The sequence below is a fragment of the Lagenorhynchus albirostris genome, chromosome 4 (genome assembly GCF_949774975.1).
Source record: "Lagenorhynchus albirostris chromosome 4, mLagAlb1.1, whole genome shotgun sequence".
NCBI lineage: Eukaryota > Metazoa > Chordata > Mammalia > Artiodactyla > Delphinidae > Lagenorhynchus > Lagenorhynchus albirostris.
Window position 1 is genome coordinate 114,706,966 of NC_083098.1, and position 20,271 is coordinate 114,727,236.

The following is a 20,271-nucleotide window of genomic DNA, read 5'->3' on the forward strand; positions in this document are numbered from 1 at the left end:
ACAGTTTCTAAACTTATGGAAATTATTTGCTAAATGCCTAGTTACTTAGCCTCTTTGGGGTTATTTAAGGTTTCTGCTCTGCATGAGGAAAGTGAAAAATAGAATAGCTGTGAATGCAAGTGTAGCTATAATTAGAATAGTCTGTCTGCAGCCTCCTTTATCTGTTTTCCTAGTTATAAATACCACCAAATCCCTGAAGCCTTTCAGAGGCCCTAAAGATTTGTTTATTTGTAATAGAAAAAGAATGAAGAGGCTTTTCCAAGTTTTTTGGTAGGTAACCGGAAGATGCATTTCTAACTTCATGTCTAGCTGTTATAAATCTATCTACATTTTTCTTCTTCCTAACTGAGGCCACCATCCTCAGGAGGAAAACTTCTAACTTCTAGTCATCTGGGTGCTTTGGCTGCTTATATTACTGCTATAGCTTTTCCATGCAGGGAAGCTAAAAGCTCATGCAACATGACATCAAAGGAATAGATTTCAATTTGTCCACCACAGTTTATATTTCTTAATATTATTCTAGTGGGGTGTTCCAAGTAAAAATTAAAATCACTTTTGGAAACTCTTTCAGTTCTTTATTATATGACATCATGTTTGAACAAAGACGATAATCCTTAACGGAATAGTCACGAAAAAACTATTGTTAACTTTGAGTCAAATTATAATGACCCCACGAGGGTGTAAGGTGGGGTGGTGGATATATTATTACTTTACCCCCCAAAGGGGTAAATGGACCCAAGTTAACTTTGTCCTTCCTGAAATGTCCTTGGCTGGGGTTAACTCCTGGAAAGTTTTAGCCTAAAATGGAGATTTTTTAAAATGATAAGCAAATAAAAAGGAGATGTTATAACATAATGCCACTATTCCACTGTTGGAAAACCTCAGGTTCCTTTTCATAAAATGTTATATTTACATTAAACACAGTGTTTAATATATGTTATAATATGGAGGTTTTATTTGGTTGAAGTAAATGGAATAGAAAGAAAAAATTTTCCATGTCTTCTCTAGGAGTTAGAAGAACAATCTTTTCTTTCAACTTCAAAGTATGTGTTTTGGTTCCAAAGTGATTGCATCTTTCACTTGTTTGTTTTCATAGAAAACTGCATTCTTATTTTTATTCAACTTCCATCCCAAATTTTCTGATCTATGACTTGCAGAGCAAAATAAGAAAAGGAAATTCCTTAATAGAAGGGGATAGAAATTGGGGAAAGAATGTGAGCTTAAAGAAAATGAATGGAAAGAAATACTGGGCAGGAGGGTAGTGGTGGTGTACTTTCTTTCATTGAGATAGAAGAGTTCTTCAAACAACAGTTAATAATTGTTTGAAATTGTAGCACCTGCTGATTTTTAAAAATTTATAATCCTCTGTTGGATTCCCAACTGGGAGGTCTTGGATTCAGCAAAACCTAGTTATTTCAAGATGTCTAGGGATCCCTTCATACACCGTCTGGAGAGCGAAGGGATACTTGCTATACGTATATGTATACCATTGTTTTCCACATATATAAAGTACTGGGATTAATTTTTTTTAATTAAGCCCATGAAAATTTATGAAATTCAGCATAGGTAGTTATTGAATTTTTTCTCAATCATTGAATATGAAAAGACCATCTACTATGATGTGATGGGATCACGACATTTTTTTTGTATTGAAAACATTCATTGTGTTCCAGAAAACTGGAAACCAGAGGTCAAGGTGATCAGTTTATTAATACAGGTTATTACTTTATTTCTCTATAGCCACATGAGGCTTTCAGAGAGAAGTTCCTATCTCCTTTATTCTTGAAATTTAACTTGAAAGATTCCCACTTTTTTATTGTTAAATTAATTAATTTGACAAATACGTTTTGTGCTACTGTGTGCTAGTCTGTTTTTCAGGTACTGGGGCGACAACGGAGAACAAAGCAAGGACAAATCCTTGCCCTCCTTGGCATCGGGGAGCGGAGAGATAGACAAGAAACCAAGTAAACATATAGTATATTAGAAAGTGACAAAGCGTTATGGGGAGAAATAAAGCAGGGAAGGAGAATCAAGAGTACAGTGGGAGGCAGGTACAATGTTTAAGAGGCTGGTCAGGGAAAGCATCACTGGGCAGGAGCATTTGAACAAAGACCTAAGGGAGATAAGGAAGGAGCCATATTGATATCTGGAGGAAGGGCAGTCAGGCAAGTGCAAGGACCTAGAGGCAGGAGCCTGCGCTTTGAAAAGAGCAAGGAGGCGCGCAGTTGCCACAGATGGGGAGAGTAGCTGAACTATGGGAAATGAGGTAGAAAAGACGTGGAAGTAGAGGCAGATCGCGTTGCCTTGGAAGGACTTTAGTTTTGCTTGAGCAAAATGGAAGCCACAAAAGCTAGCAATGCCGAGTGAAAGTTTTTACGGGAATTATCTAATTGAACAGGTGAATTGTTTATCATCTATCTAGCTATCTATATATATAAAAAACACCATAGACAGATATTATAAAGCACTTGATAGTTTTCTGCAAGTCAGTAACACTTTCTTTTGTAAGCTTATCTCAATTTCTCCTAATTACTATGTTTAATAGATTTTTATTTCATAATATAAACCAAGATTAACATTTAAATCCATTTTCAAATGACTAAAATTTACTAACTATAATCTGAATCAACAGTTTTTAAACCTTATACAAAGTGTGAAACAAATATGGTGGAGACATACTAAAATAAAGTTTTAGGGATATTATAAAACTAATTCTATAAAACCTTCATGAAAATGACTTATTACATTATTTTACATAATAAAATTTTAAAACTTATATAATGTTTGCTTATTACCTCAAATATCTCGATTTACATGAATTTACTTTTTTTTTTCCTTTTCTTACAGGAAAATATACATGCAAGAGTAAGTACTTTTGTTTAAATAATAGATATCAAATGTTAAAATCATGGGGAAAAGCTGATGGATATTTCTGTGCAAATCAGAATTTTTAGTTTTTACAATGATATTCATCGCTTTTAATAAGTCAAGATTGCAAAGACATTTACCCTAGATATTATTGGTGCATTTATTTCCAATTTGTCTGAGATGATCTTACATATTAAATTATTATTATGTGTACCTTATTAAACTTTTTAGAAGAATCTTGGGATATAATTTACTTAAGTCACAAGTTTGTTGGTGTCAGGAACTCTTTGGGAACTGCTTATCCCACATATGTTTAGGAGTCACTTTAATGTGTCCAAAAATATTTCTTCCTAAGGACAACATTAGTCTAAAAAGTCTCAGATTGATACCATAATGTTTTTGAAGGTTACATAGATTAATGTGTAAAAGAAAAGCTTCCTTATGCATTACAGTAAAATATTCTGTTTCTTCTGATTTGGACTCTGATTTACAGAGAAAAAAATCATACACACACATACATAGCATGAACATGAAATATTAAGATGAAATAATTGGTTACTAGGACAATATAGAAATTATCTTATAAAAGCAACACACACATACACATACTTTGCGAGATGTCCATTTTTATAGAAGAACAGCATGTCTAGTCTGACTAATATTGAAAAGATGATATTGATTTGAATATGAAGTCAAATTTACCAGGACTTAAAAAAGCATGTGTTTGCCCTAGCATGGTCAGGAGCTATCTAAAGTCCTGAGTTCCTAGTCTGCTTGTGCGTGCGTGTGTGTGTGTGTGTGTGTGTGTGTGTACATTCTAAACTCCTGAAACTTTACAAGAAATACAAAATTTACAAAATAAAAATTATATTAATTTAAGCTGTACATATCTGCCATTCATGCTTTGGTGCAGAGCAACCTTGAAGAAAGACAGAATTTCAGGGTGAGGTGGAAGAATCAGGCATCATACAGGAGACCTGTAGACTAAGGTTTTATACCCCAGCCAAGCTGAGAAGTTAGTTTTTGGCATACCAAACAAGCACCCAATTCTCTCACTTTATAAGCCTTTTCTTTCACAAGGAAAAAAACTATCCTATAGCATAAACAGATATGATTAGATTTGTTCAAGACCATTTGAATTTGAAGAGGAGTATAATAGAATAGGGCCTTTCGGTCCTTTCACACACCAGAGCTTTCCTGGCTTCTCTTCAATGACAGTTGATGGTATTGGAGGGGTGGGGGATTGCTGTCTCATTATAAAGCCTGTGGCCCTGGCATTGTGCCTAGGACTGGAGATTCACAGAGCTGGGGGATGAGAGAAGAACTTCATATGCTACACGTCTATTCTACACATACGATGTATGCTACACATATGATGTATGCTACACATAACGATGCTACGGAGAAACCCAAACCAACGTTGTGGCCAACCCAATACTTAGATTTATTTTCCTAGAGCTTAGGTCTTTATAACCAAAGATTGAGAGACAGAGACAGAGAGAAAGAGAGATTCAGAGAAGGAAATTGAGCAAATCTTTTAATACATTAGCGTGCACAGGGTCCTACATACAGAATACTTGAAACAAACAGCACCTTGTATTGAAATGCTTGCTTAAAAAATTGCACTGGCTTCTGCGGCAGTCCTGTTGTGTGGGTGTTAGCAGGCTGCTTATGCCCCCCTCTAACCCATTCTATACATCAAGAACTCAAAAATAGGAAGAAGAGTCATAGCGTGTGGCTGCATGAACATCAAAGCCACGTTTGCCATGAGTTATTTTCCTTCCTGTTTCTCTCATTCAGGAAAGGAGGCACAGACGCTGCTACCTAAAAGAGCAAAAGGCAATGTCAAATGCTATGTAATTGTTGGGCTCTTTAGTAGCTAAGGCCAAGAATGTCGCAACCAGAGTAGTGCATTTATGAGATGTGGGTTTTAAAATGGCTTCAAAAAAATGTCTTACTTATGGAAGCTGAAAACTGTCTTTTTTTCACAATCTGCATTTTAAAAAGTACAGAGAAAGGCAAAGACATTTAAAATTTCTAAAATGTTTACTTTGAATTATAATCTTATGAAAACATCAAAACAGTATCAAAGTGACAAGAGTCATAGAATCTTCCACCAAAGGGTCTCCCCCAAAGCATGGGATACAAGTCCCATGTTCTAAAGCAAGAAAAATATACCTATTCTAAATGTACCTCCAGAAATACACTGTTTTATCTTCAATATTTATACTTCTCTATATGCTTCTCTGCCTGACCAGTTATTTCCACCTTTGGATCTCAGGGTTTCATTTCCACCTTTGGATCTCAGGGTTTCAATCAATCTCAAAATGTTATGTTATTTTTTCTTAAGTTTTGTATTTTTAAAATTATTGAAGAAACACTGAAAACATAGAAAATCAAAATGAGGACACAGAAGACAATTGGTAGTCACATTCCAGAGTGAAGTATTTTAACATCACGAGTCCCTTACTTCCCTGCAATTGTTTTCTCTACACAGACACATGTTGACTAAAATAGGACGTCTATATATTTCCTGTATGTCAACTTGCTACCTCTTTATCAATACATCATGAGTATCTCTCTATGTCAGTAAACATAAATCCACATTGCTTTATGACTGCATACTATTCTATCTGATGTATATACCATAATTTAGTTTACCAAACCCTTACAGATACTTGAAGTGTGTCTGTCTTGCAAAGATTGACTTTACGTGTTCATTCTTATACATGAACACTTATACGTGTTCATTCTTATACATGATCTTTGAATAATAGTTTAATTATTTTCTTTGGATGGATTTCTAAAAGTGGGATTGCTAGATCAAAGGGCTTTTGATACTTATTGCCAGATAATTTAAGAAAAGTTGAACTAATTTATAGTCCCACTACCATATATGAGTTGTCCATTTATCTACTACTTGCTAGCGCTAGATAAAATTAATGTTTGCATCCTTACAACTTATGGCAATGTAATAGGCCAAAAGTAGCATTGTATTGTTTTCATTATCACTAAAAATAATCTTGTGTTTCACCATTTGTATTTCACCTCTAATGAATTATCTTTTTTATTGATTGTTCACTTTTACCGAGATGTTTATCTTTTTCTAAAAGATTGATGATGGCTCTTTAATTAGCAAGTGTATTATCCTTTTTCTATCTTATGTACTATGAATAATTTTTCCAGATTATCATTTGACTTTTAACATAGTGTATAGTTGCTTCTGTTTTCATTTTTATCCATTCAGTTTTACAGAGCTAAATTCTAAAATAGGTTTATCACTTTTTTCTATTGTAGCTTTTGGATTTTGTATCTCACTTAGAAACCCTGAGTTTGTTTTTAAACCGTAATCCCATGTTTTCACCAAGATCTTGTATAATTTCATTTTTAACATTTAAATCTTTGATCTATCTAGAAATTATTTTGGTGTAAAGAATCCATTTTTATTATTTTTTATATGACAAGCTAATTATCACAATACCTGATATTGAATGGTTCCTTTTTTCCACTGAGTAGGAATGTCATATTTACCACATAATTTCCATACATATTTGTATTTATTTCCTTATTTTCTATTTTGTGCTTGATTTCCATTTGCCCATATATGTACCCATATCAAACTGCTTTCATTTTTGCAGCTTTATATTTTAATATCAGGTATAACTAATCTCAGCTCAGTATTATTCCTTTTCAGAATTTTCTTGAATATTCTTGAATGTTTCCTTCTTTAAAAACTTTCTCTTTTGTTAAAATTATATCTACCCATTGTTTAAAAAGCCAAATAGTTCTACAGGATTTAAGAAAACAGTAGTCTACTGTATAGCACAGGGAACTATATTCAATATTCTGGGATAAAGCATAATGGAAAATAATATAACAAAGAATGTATATATTTGTATAACTGAGTCACTTTGCTGTACAGCAGAAATTAACACAACACTGTAAATCAACTATACTCCAATAAAAATTTTCTTTTAATTAGAAAGAAAAGAAAAATAGTAGTCTCCTCTTCTACCTGCCCCTAAATGCTCCTCACCGAACACAATATTTTCACACATTTTAGTTGACTATTTTGGTATTTATCTTCATGACTCCGAAAAAATTTGGCTTTTCCTTTTTAGGTATTGTGTATTGACTTCCCGCTATGGAAGACAAGAATCTCTCTCTCTTCCCTACCTGACCTCTACTACACACACACACACACATACACACACACACACACACACACACACACATCCCATCTCACCATTCTCCCTATGGAGTTACATTGTAATTTCAATTAGAACAATAATCAGTGCTTGAATTATTATACGTGAATAAATTTCAGAGCTAAACCCTGGAATAAATGGATTACTTGTTTTTCTGGGAGTTAATTATTGCCTTTTTTCCCCCCTTAATTTTCTTTGTACTAATCATTAATGCTGAACTCACAGCCAGTCATCTTGAAGACAGCCAGGTGAATTTTGTATGCTATCAATTTCTTTTTTTTTTTTTAACATCTTTATTGGAGTATAATTGCTTTACAATGGTATGTTAGTTTCAGCTTCACAACAAAATGAATCAGTTATATATATACATATATTCCCATATCTCTTCCCGCTTGCGTCTCCCTCCCTCCTACCCTCCCTATCCCACCCCTCCAGGCGGTCACAAAGCACCGAGCTGATCTCCCTGTGCTATGCGGCTGCTTCCCACTAGCTATCTACCTTACGTTTGGTAGTGTATATATGTCCATGCCTCTTTATCGCTTTGTCACCGTTTACCCTTCCCCCTCCCCATAGCCTCAAGTCCATTCTCTAGTAAGTCTGTGTCTTTATTCCTGTTTCACCCCTAGGTTTTTCATGACATTTTTTTTCTTAAATTCCATATATATGTGTTAGCATATGGTATTTGTCTCTCTCTTTCTGACTTACTTCACTCTGTATGACAGACTCTAGGTCTATCCACCTCATTACAAATAGCTCAATTTCGTCTCTTTTTATGGCTGAGTAATATTCCATTGTATATATGTGCCACATCTTCTTTATCCATTCATCCAATGATGGACACTTAGGTTGTTTCCATCTCTGGGCTATTGTAAATAGAGCTGCAATGAACATTTTGGTACATGACTCTTTTTGAATTATGGTTTTCTCAGGGTATATGCCCAGTAGTGGGATTGCTGGGTCATATGGTAGTTCTATTTGTAGCTTTTTAAGGAACCTCCATACTGTTCTCCACAGTGGCTGTATCAATTTACATTCCCACCAACAGTGTAAGAGGGTTCCCTTTTCTCCACACCCTCAATTTCATCTCCCTGTAAAAGCCTCTCCCAGAGCCTTCTGACCTTTTGAGTTTGGACTGATGACACTGGGCATTACTGTCTTTTAGGAACTCCCCTCCCATCATCTAGACTTTCTCTTTGCCTCTTTCCTGTTTTTAGTAGAGGACATCCTGCAATAGTTTCCCCTATTCATCAAAGAATGCATGGGAAGGAAAATTTTAAGAACTTTTATATCAAAAATGTCTTTATTTTACCCTCACACTTGATTTATATAGTTTGATTTCGTACAGAATTCTAAATTGAAAATCATTCATCTTCAGAATATAAAGGTAATTCGCCATTGTTTCTTTCAGTATTGCTACAAGAAATGAAACTGATTCCTAATTGTTTGTTTTTAACTGTTTAGTTTGTATGTTTCCCTGAAGGATTGTAGGCTTTACTCTGTCCCCGATAATTTGCAATTTTATGGATTCCAAGGTGAGTCCGTTTCATCCATTGTGCTGTGTACTCAGTGAGTTCTTTCAACCTGCTAACTCATGTTCCTTGAATTATTTCATAGATGATTTCCTCCCCATGTGTTCTGTTCTCTCTTTCTGGGACTCTTATTATTTTGATATTGGAACTCCTAGACTGGTCTTCTAATTTTCTTATACTTTCTTCCATTTTTGTATTTTTGCTCTTCTCTCTGGAAAGTTCCTGAACATTTTCTCCAATACTTGTGAGTTTTTATTTCTGCTATTATCCTTTTAATTTCCAAGAGCTCTTCCTTAGTCTTCCAAATGATCTCAAGGTGCCATTTGTGTAGCACCTTAAGAATGATGCTGTTTCTTAACCAGGTTTTTAACTAGTCCTTCTTATTCTAATTCCCATGCCCCTCTCCCTTCACTTCCATAGGTCTCAAGGACTCTAGTTAATGAACCTTTGGAGGAGTGATTAAATAATTGCTCCTCCATATTACTGGTTCTTTCCGGTCTGCTATATCAATTACCATTTGCTCATCTACTTTACAGTTTCTAAAATTTGTTAGTAGTTCTATATTTGTTTTCAAAGCAATTTTAAAATTATGACAAGTGTTATTTGCTTATTATTTACATAGCAATATGCAGTTTCCTCTAAAGTTGACTTGTGATGTTTTAAAAGGAGAGTAAATTGAAAAAAAATTCAATAACAGTATAGACGGTTTGTGGCTTCTATAAACTAAATATTAAATTTAAGATATTGTGGCCATAAAATAGAGGAAATTCAAAGTAATATGATCAATAGTTACATGATTAGTTTTCCTTCATTTTCTCCCTCAAATTAAGAAATATAGATATACCTCCATGTTGAAGTATATCTGATTTTTTCTGTTTTCATCAGTTTTTACATTGCTTAAATATCATTTTAATTTTCATTGTGCAACTGTTTTCTTGTACATGATGCAAAGCTCTTTATAGCAAAACTGGATCCTGCTAAAACAAAGCCAGCTGTGTTTACTTAACTTTGTAATGTTCCAATAATAATTTGTAATGAGATTAGTGTAGCTACTTTCGGTACTAAATATTTGCCAAAGTATTCATGATAAGATAGAGGAATATGAAACAGAATTACAAATTAATAACTACCTTAATTTTCAGCACAATATGTATGGGGAATTGTTATGCATTTGGTTACTTTTTGCGGGGGAGGCATATGATAATTGGCTACTTGGATGAACTGGGTTATATCACACATAAGATTCATCTGCCTGGCACAGTGGTCAGAACTCATTCTTACTGGGAGGGATTGGATGGGGTGAGCGTTGTGGCACTGAATGCCTGGAGTGTCATTATCTAGGAACACATCCTCTATCTTTTCTACCATATTGTTGTCTGTGTGATGTAGATGTCAGAACATCATTGCTCATCACTTGGGCAACTGTCCACCGTGCTTACCTGAAGACAAAGGTGTCTGGGAGATTTCTCATTTTTGAGAAAAGTTTTTTTAATATTCGCATCTGTGATGCTTTTAAGAGAAACAGTCATCATTTATTATTGTTATTATTGTCATTTGAAACATAAAAGGGAGAGAATAGAACTTTGATGCCAAAGAGTGATAGAAAAAGAAGTAATTATAAGATCTGGACAGAACTAAAAGGCCTAGGTTGTTGTTGTTGTTGTTTTTAATATCTTTATTGGAGTATAATTGCTTTACAGTGTTGTGATAGTTTCTGCTGTATGACAAAGTGAATCAGCTATATACATATGTATATCCCCATATCCCCTGCCTCTTGCATCTCCCTCCCACCCTCCCTATCCCACCCCTCTAGGTGGTCGCAAAGCACCGAGCTGATCTCCCTGTACCATGCAGGTGCTTCCCACTAGCTATCTATTTCACATTTGGTAGTGTATATATGTCCATGCCACTCTCTCACTTTGTCCCAGCTTACCCTTCCCACTCCCCATATCCTCAAGTCCATTCTCTACGTCTGTGTCTTTATTCCTGTCCTGTCCCTAGGTTCATCAGAACTTTCTCTTTTTTTAGATTCCATTTATATGTGTTAGCATATGGTATTTGTCTTTCTGTTTCAGACTTACTTCATTCTGTATGACAGACTCTAGGTCCATCCACCTCACTACAAATAACTCAATTTCATTTCTTTTTATGGCTGAGTACTATTCCATTGTATATACATGCCACATCTTCTTTATCCATTCATCTGTCGATGGACACTTAGGTTGCTTCCCTGTCCTGGCTATTGTAAATTGTGATGCAATGAACATCGTGGTACCTGACTTTTTTTGAATTATGGTTTTCTCAAGGTATATGCACAGTAGTGGGATTGCTGGGTCATATGGTAGTTCTATTTTTAGTTTTTTAAGGAACCTCCATATTGTTCTCCATAGTGGTTGTATCAATTTACATTCCAACCAACAGTGCAAGAGGGTTCCCTTTTCTCCACACCCTCTCCAGCATTTATTGTTTGTAGATTTTTTGATGATGGCCATTCTGACCGGTGTGAGCTGATACCTCATTGTAGTTTTGATTTGCATTTCTCTAATAATTAGTGATGTTGAGTATCCTTTCATGTGTTTGTTGGCAATCTGTATATCTTCTTTGAAGAAATGTCTGTTTAGGTCTTCTGCCCATTTTTGTATTGGGTTGTTTGTTTTTTTGATACTGAGCTGCATGAGCTGCTTGTATATTTTGAAGACTAATCCTTTGTCAGTTGCTTCATTTGCAAATATTTTCTCCCATTCTGTAGGTTGTCTTTTGGTCTTGTTTATGGTTTCCTTGGTTGTGCAAAAGCTTTTAAGTTTCATTAGATCCCATTTGTTTATTTTTGTTTTTATTTCCATTTCTCTAGGAGGTGGGTCAAAAAGGATCTGGCTGTGATTTATGTCATAGAGTGTTCTGCCTATGTTTTCTAGGTTGGTTTTTTGACGGATCCTGATAAACAAGAAAGGAGAGCAGCTCAAAGATACAAGTATATTCTTTAATATATCTGGGCATTTTTTTTTGTAATTAGAAGTTTTTCTATATGTATGTAACAATAGGCCACACGGATAAGCTATCTTATTAAAATTGAGTTTTGTTTGATTGAATTGTGTGATTACATCTATATTTTGATGGTATTTTCAGTGATTTTTATAAGGCTAAATAAACTGATATTTGGTGATAGTAAAAAGGAAAACTCAGAAGGAATCTGATCTTATTCATAAGGATAATGATTTCTTCTAATCAAGTTAATACCTTCCATATTCCTGACTTGTTCTTATTTAAGGAATTATTTCTACTTAAGTGTCTACATTGTTGAAGAATTTATGTTTAAGATATAGAAAGATGTTGTCTGTCGTATTCAAAGGTTTGGCTACTGATATACCATTGGTGAGAAAATCTGTTTTTAGTCATTATTTTTTCAGTATTCATAATAGATTTACATTTTTTCCCAACCACTTCACCCAGTCTTCTTGGAAACCAGTAATATCTGTCTCTCTCTCTCCCTCATTTCCTCTTTGTCACCCTGTCTCCTTATTTCCCTTCCTCCTTCCTTAGTAGATTTGGTGCAAATGGGTAGGAAGTACAAGATAAAGTATATCAAAGCAACTCTTTTTTGACAAAGGAGGCAAGAATATACAATGGAGAAAAGAGAGTCTCTTCAGCAAGTGGTGTTGGGAAAGTTGGACAGCTGCATGTAAATCAATGAAGTTAGAACACACCCTCATGCCATACACAAAAATAAACTCAAAATGGCTTAAAGACTTACGTATAAGACATGACACCATAGAACTCCTATAAGAGAACATAGGCAAAACGTTCTCTGACATAAATAATACCAATGTTTTCTTAGGTCAATTTCCCAATGCAATAGAAATAAAAGCAAAAATAAACAAATTGGACCTAATCAAAATTATAAGCTTTTGCACAGCAAAGGAAATCATAAACAAAACAAAAAGACAACCTATAGACTGGGAGAAAATATTTACAAATTATGCAACTGACAAAGGATTAATTTCTAAAATATACAAACAGCTCACACAATTCAATAAAACAACAAACAAACAACCCAATCGAAAAATAGGCAAAAGACCTAAATAGACATTTCTCCAAAGAAGACATACAGATGGCCCATAGACATATGAAAAGATGCTCAACATCACTAATCATTAGAGAAATGCAAATCAAAACTACAATGAGGTACCACCTCACACCAGTCAGAATGGCCATCATTAAAAATCTACTAATAATAAATGCTGGAGAGGCTGTGGAGAAAAGGGAACCCTCTTACACTGTTACTGAGGATGTAAATTGGTGCAGCCACTATGGAAAACAGTATGGACGTTCCTCAAAAAGCTAAAAATAGAACTACTATGTGATCCAGCAATCTCATTCCTGGGCATATATCCAGACAAAACTATAATTTGAAAAGATACATGCACCCCTATGTTCATAGCAGCACTATTTACAATAATGAAGACATGGAAACAACATAAATGTCCATCAATATACAAATAGATAAAGAAGATATGGTATGCATGGAATATATATGGTATAAACGGTATATATGGAATATAATGGAATATTACTCAGCCATAAAAAAGAATGAAATAATGCCATTTGCAGCAACATGTATGCAATTACAGATTATCATACTAAGTGAAGTAAGTCAGAAATTCAAAGACAATTACCATATGATATCACTTATATGTGGAATCTAAAATATGGCACAAATGAACATATCTATGAAAGAGAAACAGACTCACAGACATAGAGAACAGACTTGTGGTTATCAAGGGGGAGGAGAGTAGGGAAAGGGAAGGATTGGGAGTTTGAGATTAGCAGAGGCAAACTATTATATATAGGATGGATAAATAACAAGGTCCTACTGTTTAGCACAGGGAACTATATTCAATGTCCTGTGATAAACCATAATGGAAAAGAATATGTATAACTGAGTCACTTTGCTGTACAGCAGAAATTAGCACAACACTGTAAATCAACTATTCTTCAATAAATTTTTTTAACTTAAAAAAAAAAGCAACTCTTTACTCCCTCAAAAGCCTTTATCATTTATTTTGATTTTCCTTTGAAAAATGTTGCCTTTTGGTTTGATTCAGTCTTTGTCTCTATTACAGTATAATCATTTTCTCAACATATGAATAAAATTCAGGACTATTGTGCAATTTTTTTTTTTTTTTTTTTTTTTTTTTGCTGTATGCGTGGGCCTCTCACCATTGTGGCCTCTCCCGTTGCGGATCACAGGCTCCGGATGCGCAGGCTCAGCGGCCATGGCTCACGGGCCCAGCTGCTCCGCGGCATGTGGGATCTTCCCAGACTGGGGCACGAACCTGTGTCCCCTGCATCAGCAGGCGGACTCTCAACCACTGTGCCAACAGGGAAGCCCATTGTGCAATTTAAAAAAAAAAATTGTGGAATGTAAAATTACAGAAAATATGAGAAATCTGTCACTTTGGTTTACAAATATTCATTGAGGGAATAATATTTGTCATGCTGGAGATATAGTGGTGACAGAGAAATTGAACATAAACTGGTAAATAAAGGAAAAGGATGATTCCAGATAGTGATTAAGTGCTATAATGAAAATAAAATGGGGACATGTGACAGAGTGACTGGGGTGTGTGTGTGTGTGTCTGCATGTGTGCACTTACATGTGATAATCAAAGTTCCTTAGTTTCTCACTTATCAAATGAAAAGTTCAAACAGATGCTCTCTAGGGTGCCTTCAGATCTTTTCTAATGATGCAACTTTTCTAATGTTGTTCAATGCTTTTTAGATCCGTTTCACCATTTCAATTATGTGGTCTGTTGTCTGCCCATACAGTACTTGAAACTTAGTAATTGAAGAATGAAAAATCCACCCATCAGGATTTGAAAACAGTGTCTATATTCTCTCTCTTCTAGATAAAAACCTAAAGGAAAACAAATGAGTGTATCCGTGTATCAGAAGGGACTCAAAACACAATTTTCATCCATGTTCCATTTACAGTATCTCTTTATTTGCCTCTTGCATAAAGAGGCTATTAGACATCACTGCTTTCTGGCTGAATGAATTGAATACAGTGGGTTGGACAACAGCATGACCAAGGTGGTAGCTTTTTCATTTCCTGTGAACTACTTGGCCAGTTGGAATGGCTCTAGTCTCATCTCAGAAGCTCCGAAAGGAAGAGTCAGGGGTGAGTGCTCACTTTTGTGTAGCCATTTGAAGATCGGTGGGCTAAGAAGAATTCCACATGGAAAGTCATGGAAAGTCATTGCGTAATAGCAATGATTAGTGATAGTGATGATATTAAAAATATCTAGAGAATGTTGCATTTATTATAAATCTCTGGGGGAGTGTGATAGAACCTCTGAAACACTATAAATTCAACTTCTTAATTTGGTAGAAGAAAGAGGACAAATTATGTTTAGATTTTTAAAAGATGAACTTATTCTCCTCACTTAATAATCACAAAAATACCATCAGGAAAATGCATTTTTATTCGTTGTCATGGGAAATGCAGTCTAGAATTGTTTCCCACTATTATTATAAAACCTGTTATTAAAAAACTGTAAGTGGAACATGGCTGGAAATCATGCTTTGAGTTCTTTCAGGTGAACAAATATACTTATTTTCTTTTAAATTTTGTTTAGTAGTAGGATCTTTCAGCCTTGCTTCTTTTTGCCATCCATTGTCCTTGCTTTCATTTAGAAACTGAACATAGCCAAATGGAAGGGGAAAAGGTGAAAAACAGTTTCAGGATTAATAATAAAAAAAAATTAAAATCACAAAAATAAAAAGGAGATAATAAGACAAATGTTTGTGAAACAGGTATTAATTTATCTCTATTGCAGAGGCAAACCAAACTTACTGGACATGGGCTCTTTGATGATCAAACCAATTCAGAGAGTGATGAAGTACCCGCTATTACTCTGTGAACTCCGGAATTCCACCCCTCCCTCTCACCCAGACTTTAGAGCACTGGAGGATGCCTTTGCTGCAGTGAAAGATATTAATGTAAACATCAATGAACTTAAAAGACGGAAGGATTTAGGTAAGAGGAGATATGATCAATTGGGGGTTTTCCAGTGTTGGAATATTCTGTTCATGTTTTGGAGAATCAGAATGTCTCAGTAGTTACAGCAGTTGCAGTGATAATGATCATTTGATATTTAAAGTTAGAGGCTAGGGAGGAGAGGATGGTTTTGCCTTGCCAGCTAGCTTCAGGATAAGATCATGAGGCAAAAGATTGACAACTTTTTATTGAACAGCCCTATACTCAACCTCTTTTGACCACTGCATGCCCGATGACATACTGTGGGCTGAAGACACCCATAGCATATGATCCTTCTGTTCTTGGCGTTATGCATGGTAGGAAGGAGGCATGGCCTGGTAGCTGGGAGCAGTGAAAAGCTAGAGCTGAAAAGGGGTGGTGAGAAGGGCAGATACAGGTAAGATGGCCCAGCTAACACATCAGGTTTATTTGGTTCTGGAACACAAAGAATGGGTATTTTTTGGCAATTAATTGCTCCACTGAAGGGAGAAAGTATATTTCTTTCGCAAATTAACAAATTATTGTTAACCATTTGTTAGCTAAGGTGTAAAGTTCACCTCTAAAGTAGAATGTAGGTTTCAAAATAGGAGGCACAATTAGATGGTTCCTATCATCTCAGATGTAGTAGTGCATTGGGATAGACCATGGGTCCTCTCTCAGTGTGATTTGTGTCCATAAGTTCTTGATTGGCTTTGTACTTCTAACATTAAATCTCAATTAAACAGTAAAAGCAATGGTAGGACTGTGGAGCTAATTGAACCAACCACTTCATTTATTTTTATTGTTTGTATTTTCTAATGTTTTATTTTAAAAATTGTATATATTTGCATTAATAAAGTGTAACTATAAAGAAAAGTGAAAGTTGTAGAGTGAACGACACCGTAAACAAAATGAAAAGATAGCCTGTAGACAAAGGATTACTATCTAGAATATATAATTATTGATATTAAATCAGTAAAAACATTCTAATACAAAAAAGCTTAATAATAAAAATGAGTGATTCACAGAAAGACCAGTAAGTTTTTAAATGCTAAGATTCACTAATAATCAGGGAAATGCAAATTAAAATCACAGTGACAAAGTGTTCCCAGCCTACCAGATTGGCAATAAGATTTTTAGTGGATAATGTTAAGTGCTGAATCTCAGTTTGCAGGTGAGAATGTAAATTAGAATCACCACTTCGGAGAACAATTTGAAAATACCTATTAAATTGAAGGTACACATACCCAAGATACAGAAAATCAGATTCTAGATATTTGAGAAACTGGCTCATATGCTCGTGGAGAGGTATACTAGTAACTAGCATTGTTCGTAATAGCAAAAGATAAAAAAGGAAAACAAAAAAAGAAACAAGAAAACAAAGAAATAGACAGTGGTTTGCATATTAATCCAGATAATGGATACACTGTGTTTTATATACTATGATACCAAGAAAACATAAAATTAATTAAAGTACATGTATCAATTAGACAGATCTCAAAAACACAATGTTGAGTTTTTTAAAAAGTAAATTAGCAAGTGACAGAAGAATGAATGCAATATGGTACCATTTTAATAAGGATTGAAAATAATACTATACACCGTATGACTACATACCTACAAAGTAAAGGCGTGAAAATAGATACGGATATAATAAACCCCATAACTTTGGATCACAGATCCCTTTAGGGATCAAAGATGGGGCTCAGAGAAGTTTCAATTGTTATGTGATTTTTTTAAATAAAAAGATTGGAAACAAGGCAAAATGTTAAGATTTGACAAAGCTGGGAGATGGACAATAGCTGTAATAATGTTTTAACTTTTCTGTTTGCTTAAACTCAAAATTTCAAAGTTTTAAAGAGGAAAATTTTTCTACTCTCATGATTCCAGTTTGCATAGCTAACATTTTAGTAAGTTCTCTTCAGAATTTCTATGTCTTTTTTTCTATTTTTTTCTTCTTTTTCCTTCTTTCCTTCCTTTTGCAAATGGTACTACAGTTTGCTGGGGCTTTTTAAAAACTTAATTTTATATCATGAACATTCTTCAGGTTAATATGGTCTTCTTTTTCATGGTTCCACAGTATCCCATTCATGAGTATATCATAATTTATTAAACAATACCTCTATGAGTAAACTTTTAGATTGTTTCCAACATTCTGTTCTTAGAAAAAAATGTTATAGCAAACAAACGTTTGTATGCCTCATTATGGAAAGCAGATTTTCTACACAGACTTCCTGGTCATAGACTATAAATATTTTCACTTTTACAAGACTCTGCCAAATTGTTCTCTACAAAAACTATATTGATTTAATCCATGTCCACAGCGTATAAGAATGCTCCTGTCTCCACACCATTACCAAAACAGAATGTTCAGAATATTTAACATTTTGAACAATATGAGAGGTGAAAATCATGTTAAAGATAAAAAAGTACACCTCAGAGAGGTCACTCAGCTTACCCCAAATCTCTCAGCTAGTGGAGAGACCACCCTGGGATGGATCTGAGGTCTTCTTATGTTGGCTGCAGTTGTCTTTCCATTAGTTAGGTCTCGATGCTTCATTCTAGAGACCCCAGGTAACAAGTGTATTGCCTGAGAAGAGAGAGTTTTTTCCAGTATCAGGAATTTCTTTAATGTGCGAGGTAAATGAACCTTGGGCTCTGAGGAGCTCAAGTCCTAGAACAGTTTCTGAAGGTCAGTGGGGTGGGCGTCTGGAGCTGTGACTGGGCAGAGGGGCTGGAGCACATTGCATCGGTACCAGAGGTCCGAAAATCATACAGAGTGTTATCTTAAATATAAATATTAATCTTGAATACTTTGGATGAAACACACACTTTCTGTGCCTCACATGTGCAGATATGTTATTGCATTCTTCCGTTTCAGTTCTAAAATACAAGAAAAACGATGAGGATGAATCACTTAAAGATAAATTGTCTAAACTAAATATTCATTCAATTAGCAAGAAATCAAAAAGAGTGACAAATCATCTAAAGATTCTGACCAGAGGAGAATCACAGGTAATTTTTCTTCTTGGGCCACATACATTTTCCTGGGGAACACGAATGCTGACATTTTTGTGAGATTTTGTTTTATCGTTATCAGAGCTGTTTCTAGAACACACTGAGAATGGAAGTAATTGCCCTCGATGCTGTTCCTTTCTCCCTCTCTCCTCTCTCTCTCCCCCTCCGTTTTGCAGGATATTGAGTGGGGGTTGTTCTGACACTGTCTTAGCTGTGGTGCTTCCATTCAGGAAGAGGACAAAGGAGAGGTAAAGACATAAGGACAGGGATCAACAAGGGATGCCCCAGGAGTTCTGACACCATCAATTAGCACATACTCTCACCCAAGGCAATGCCCTCCTTTCATCCCTGTCTTATTTCTGCTTTGTAAAAAGCCTCATTTCTTTTAGTTCCCTTGATGGTCATCTTATATTTATTTCACCTATGAAAATAATGTTTAGGTGCATACCTTAGCATGACTTTTCCTACCTGTTACCACTTTCCTCTTCCCCTACCCGCAGGTGCACATTATATTACTGGGTAACTCTTCGGTGTCAGCTGTTTAGTCTAGCTTGAACCATTTTCATCTCACCCCTAATAAACAGTGAATGGATTAACAAAGGCTCTCCAACTTTAATGTGTATAAGAATCACCTGAGGAGCTTCCTAAAGACAGATTCCAGGGTTCTACCTGGTTCAAAGGTGCAACCTCGACGTCTGTATTTTTACAAAGACTACAGGTATTTTTAAGCTAATTGATCTGGAAATAAGTGATCAATGGAACACACTTTGAGAATCACAAGATAGTAATTCTCAAATTAATTAATTAATTAGTAATTAATTAATTAGTAATTCATGGCCCAGAGGGAGGTGGTAATACAGTGGGCTTCTAACCAAAAGTAAGCAGAACAATTCTTAAGATACTATATAGTACTTTTGCCCCCCTTCTCCTGTGTGATTTCATCCTTTGTTATGTTAGCATCTCTAACAAAGGTTTTTACTTTGAACTAGAGGCAACTTGGTTCAGCTCTGCTTTTAGATAGCTCTTCCTATCTACCTTACCCTTTGGCTGCTGTGGTCTTTTTGCTTTTCATTAAGTCTTTGCTGCTTTTGGACCACTAATCTAGAAGTGGCCTCTTCCTCCTCTGAATGCCTAACACACTTAGTGTATCTCAGTCTTGGCACTGTTAATATTTGCAGGAGTCATCACAGAAATTAAGAGCCAAAGTTTCTGAATTCATTCAGATCTGGGTTTGAATCTCACTTCTGCCACTTAACAAATATTTGTCTTTGGGCACATAACTTAAATTCAATGTAATCATCTGTAAATTGGGATATATAGTAGGACCTAACACATGAAGTGGTTGTGAGGATTCAATGAAATGATGCTTATAAAGAAAGGACTTAACACAGTGTAAGCATTCAGTATACTGGCTATCATCATCATCATTATTTTATATTGTATATAAAATATTGTTATTTACCTTTTAATGTGCGGACTTCTTACTTCCCACATGGATAAAAACTTCTTTAATGCATGGTGTATTAATCGTATCTTCTACTTTCTGTATTTTATGATGTTTTGACATCTTAAAAAGCTTGCTGGCCAAAGGAAGACGCCGCTTTCTTTGAGTGGGCTAGCCCACTCTTATAGA

At 35.1% G+C, this 20,271-nt stretch overlaps 1 protein-coding gene across 1 annotated transcript in view; it reads left to right on the forward strand.

Annotated features, from left to right (window-relative positions):
• Positions 1 to 20,271, forward strand: part of ARHGEF38 (Rho guanine nucleotide exchange factor 38) — a 154,208-nt gene that overhangs the window by 105,068 nt on the left and 28,869 nt on the right. Inside the window, exons 5-7 of the mRNA XM_060147371.1 lie at positions 2,848 to 2,865; positions 15,442 to 15,641; positions 18,502 to 18,635. Of these exons, the coding sequence (XP_060003354.1) occupies positions 2,848 to 2,865; positions 15,442 to 15,641; positions 18,502 to 18,635 (352 nt within the window). The remainder of the gene's footprint in view (positions 1 to 2,847; positions 2,866 to 15,441; positions 15,642 to 18,501; positions 18,636 to 20,271) is intronic.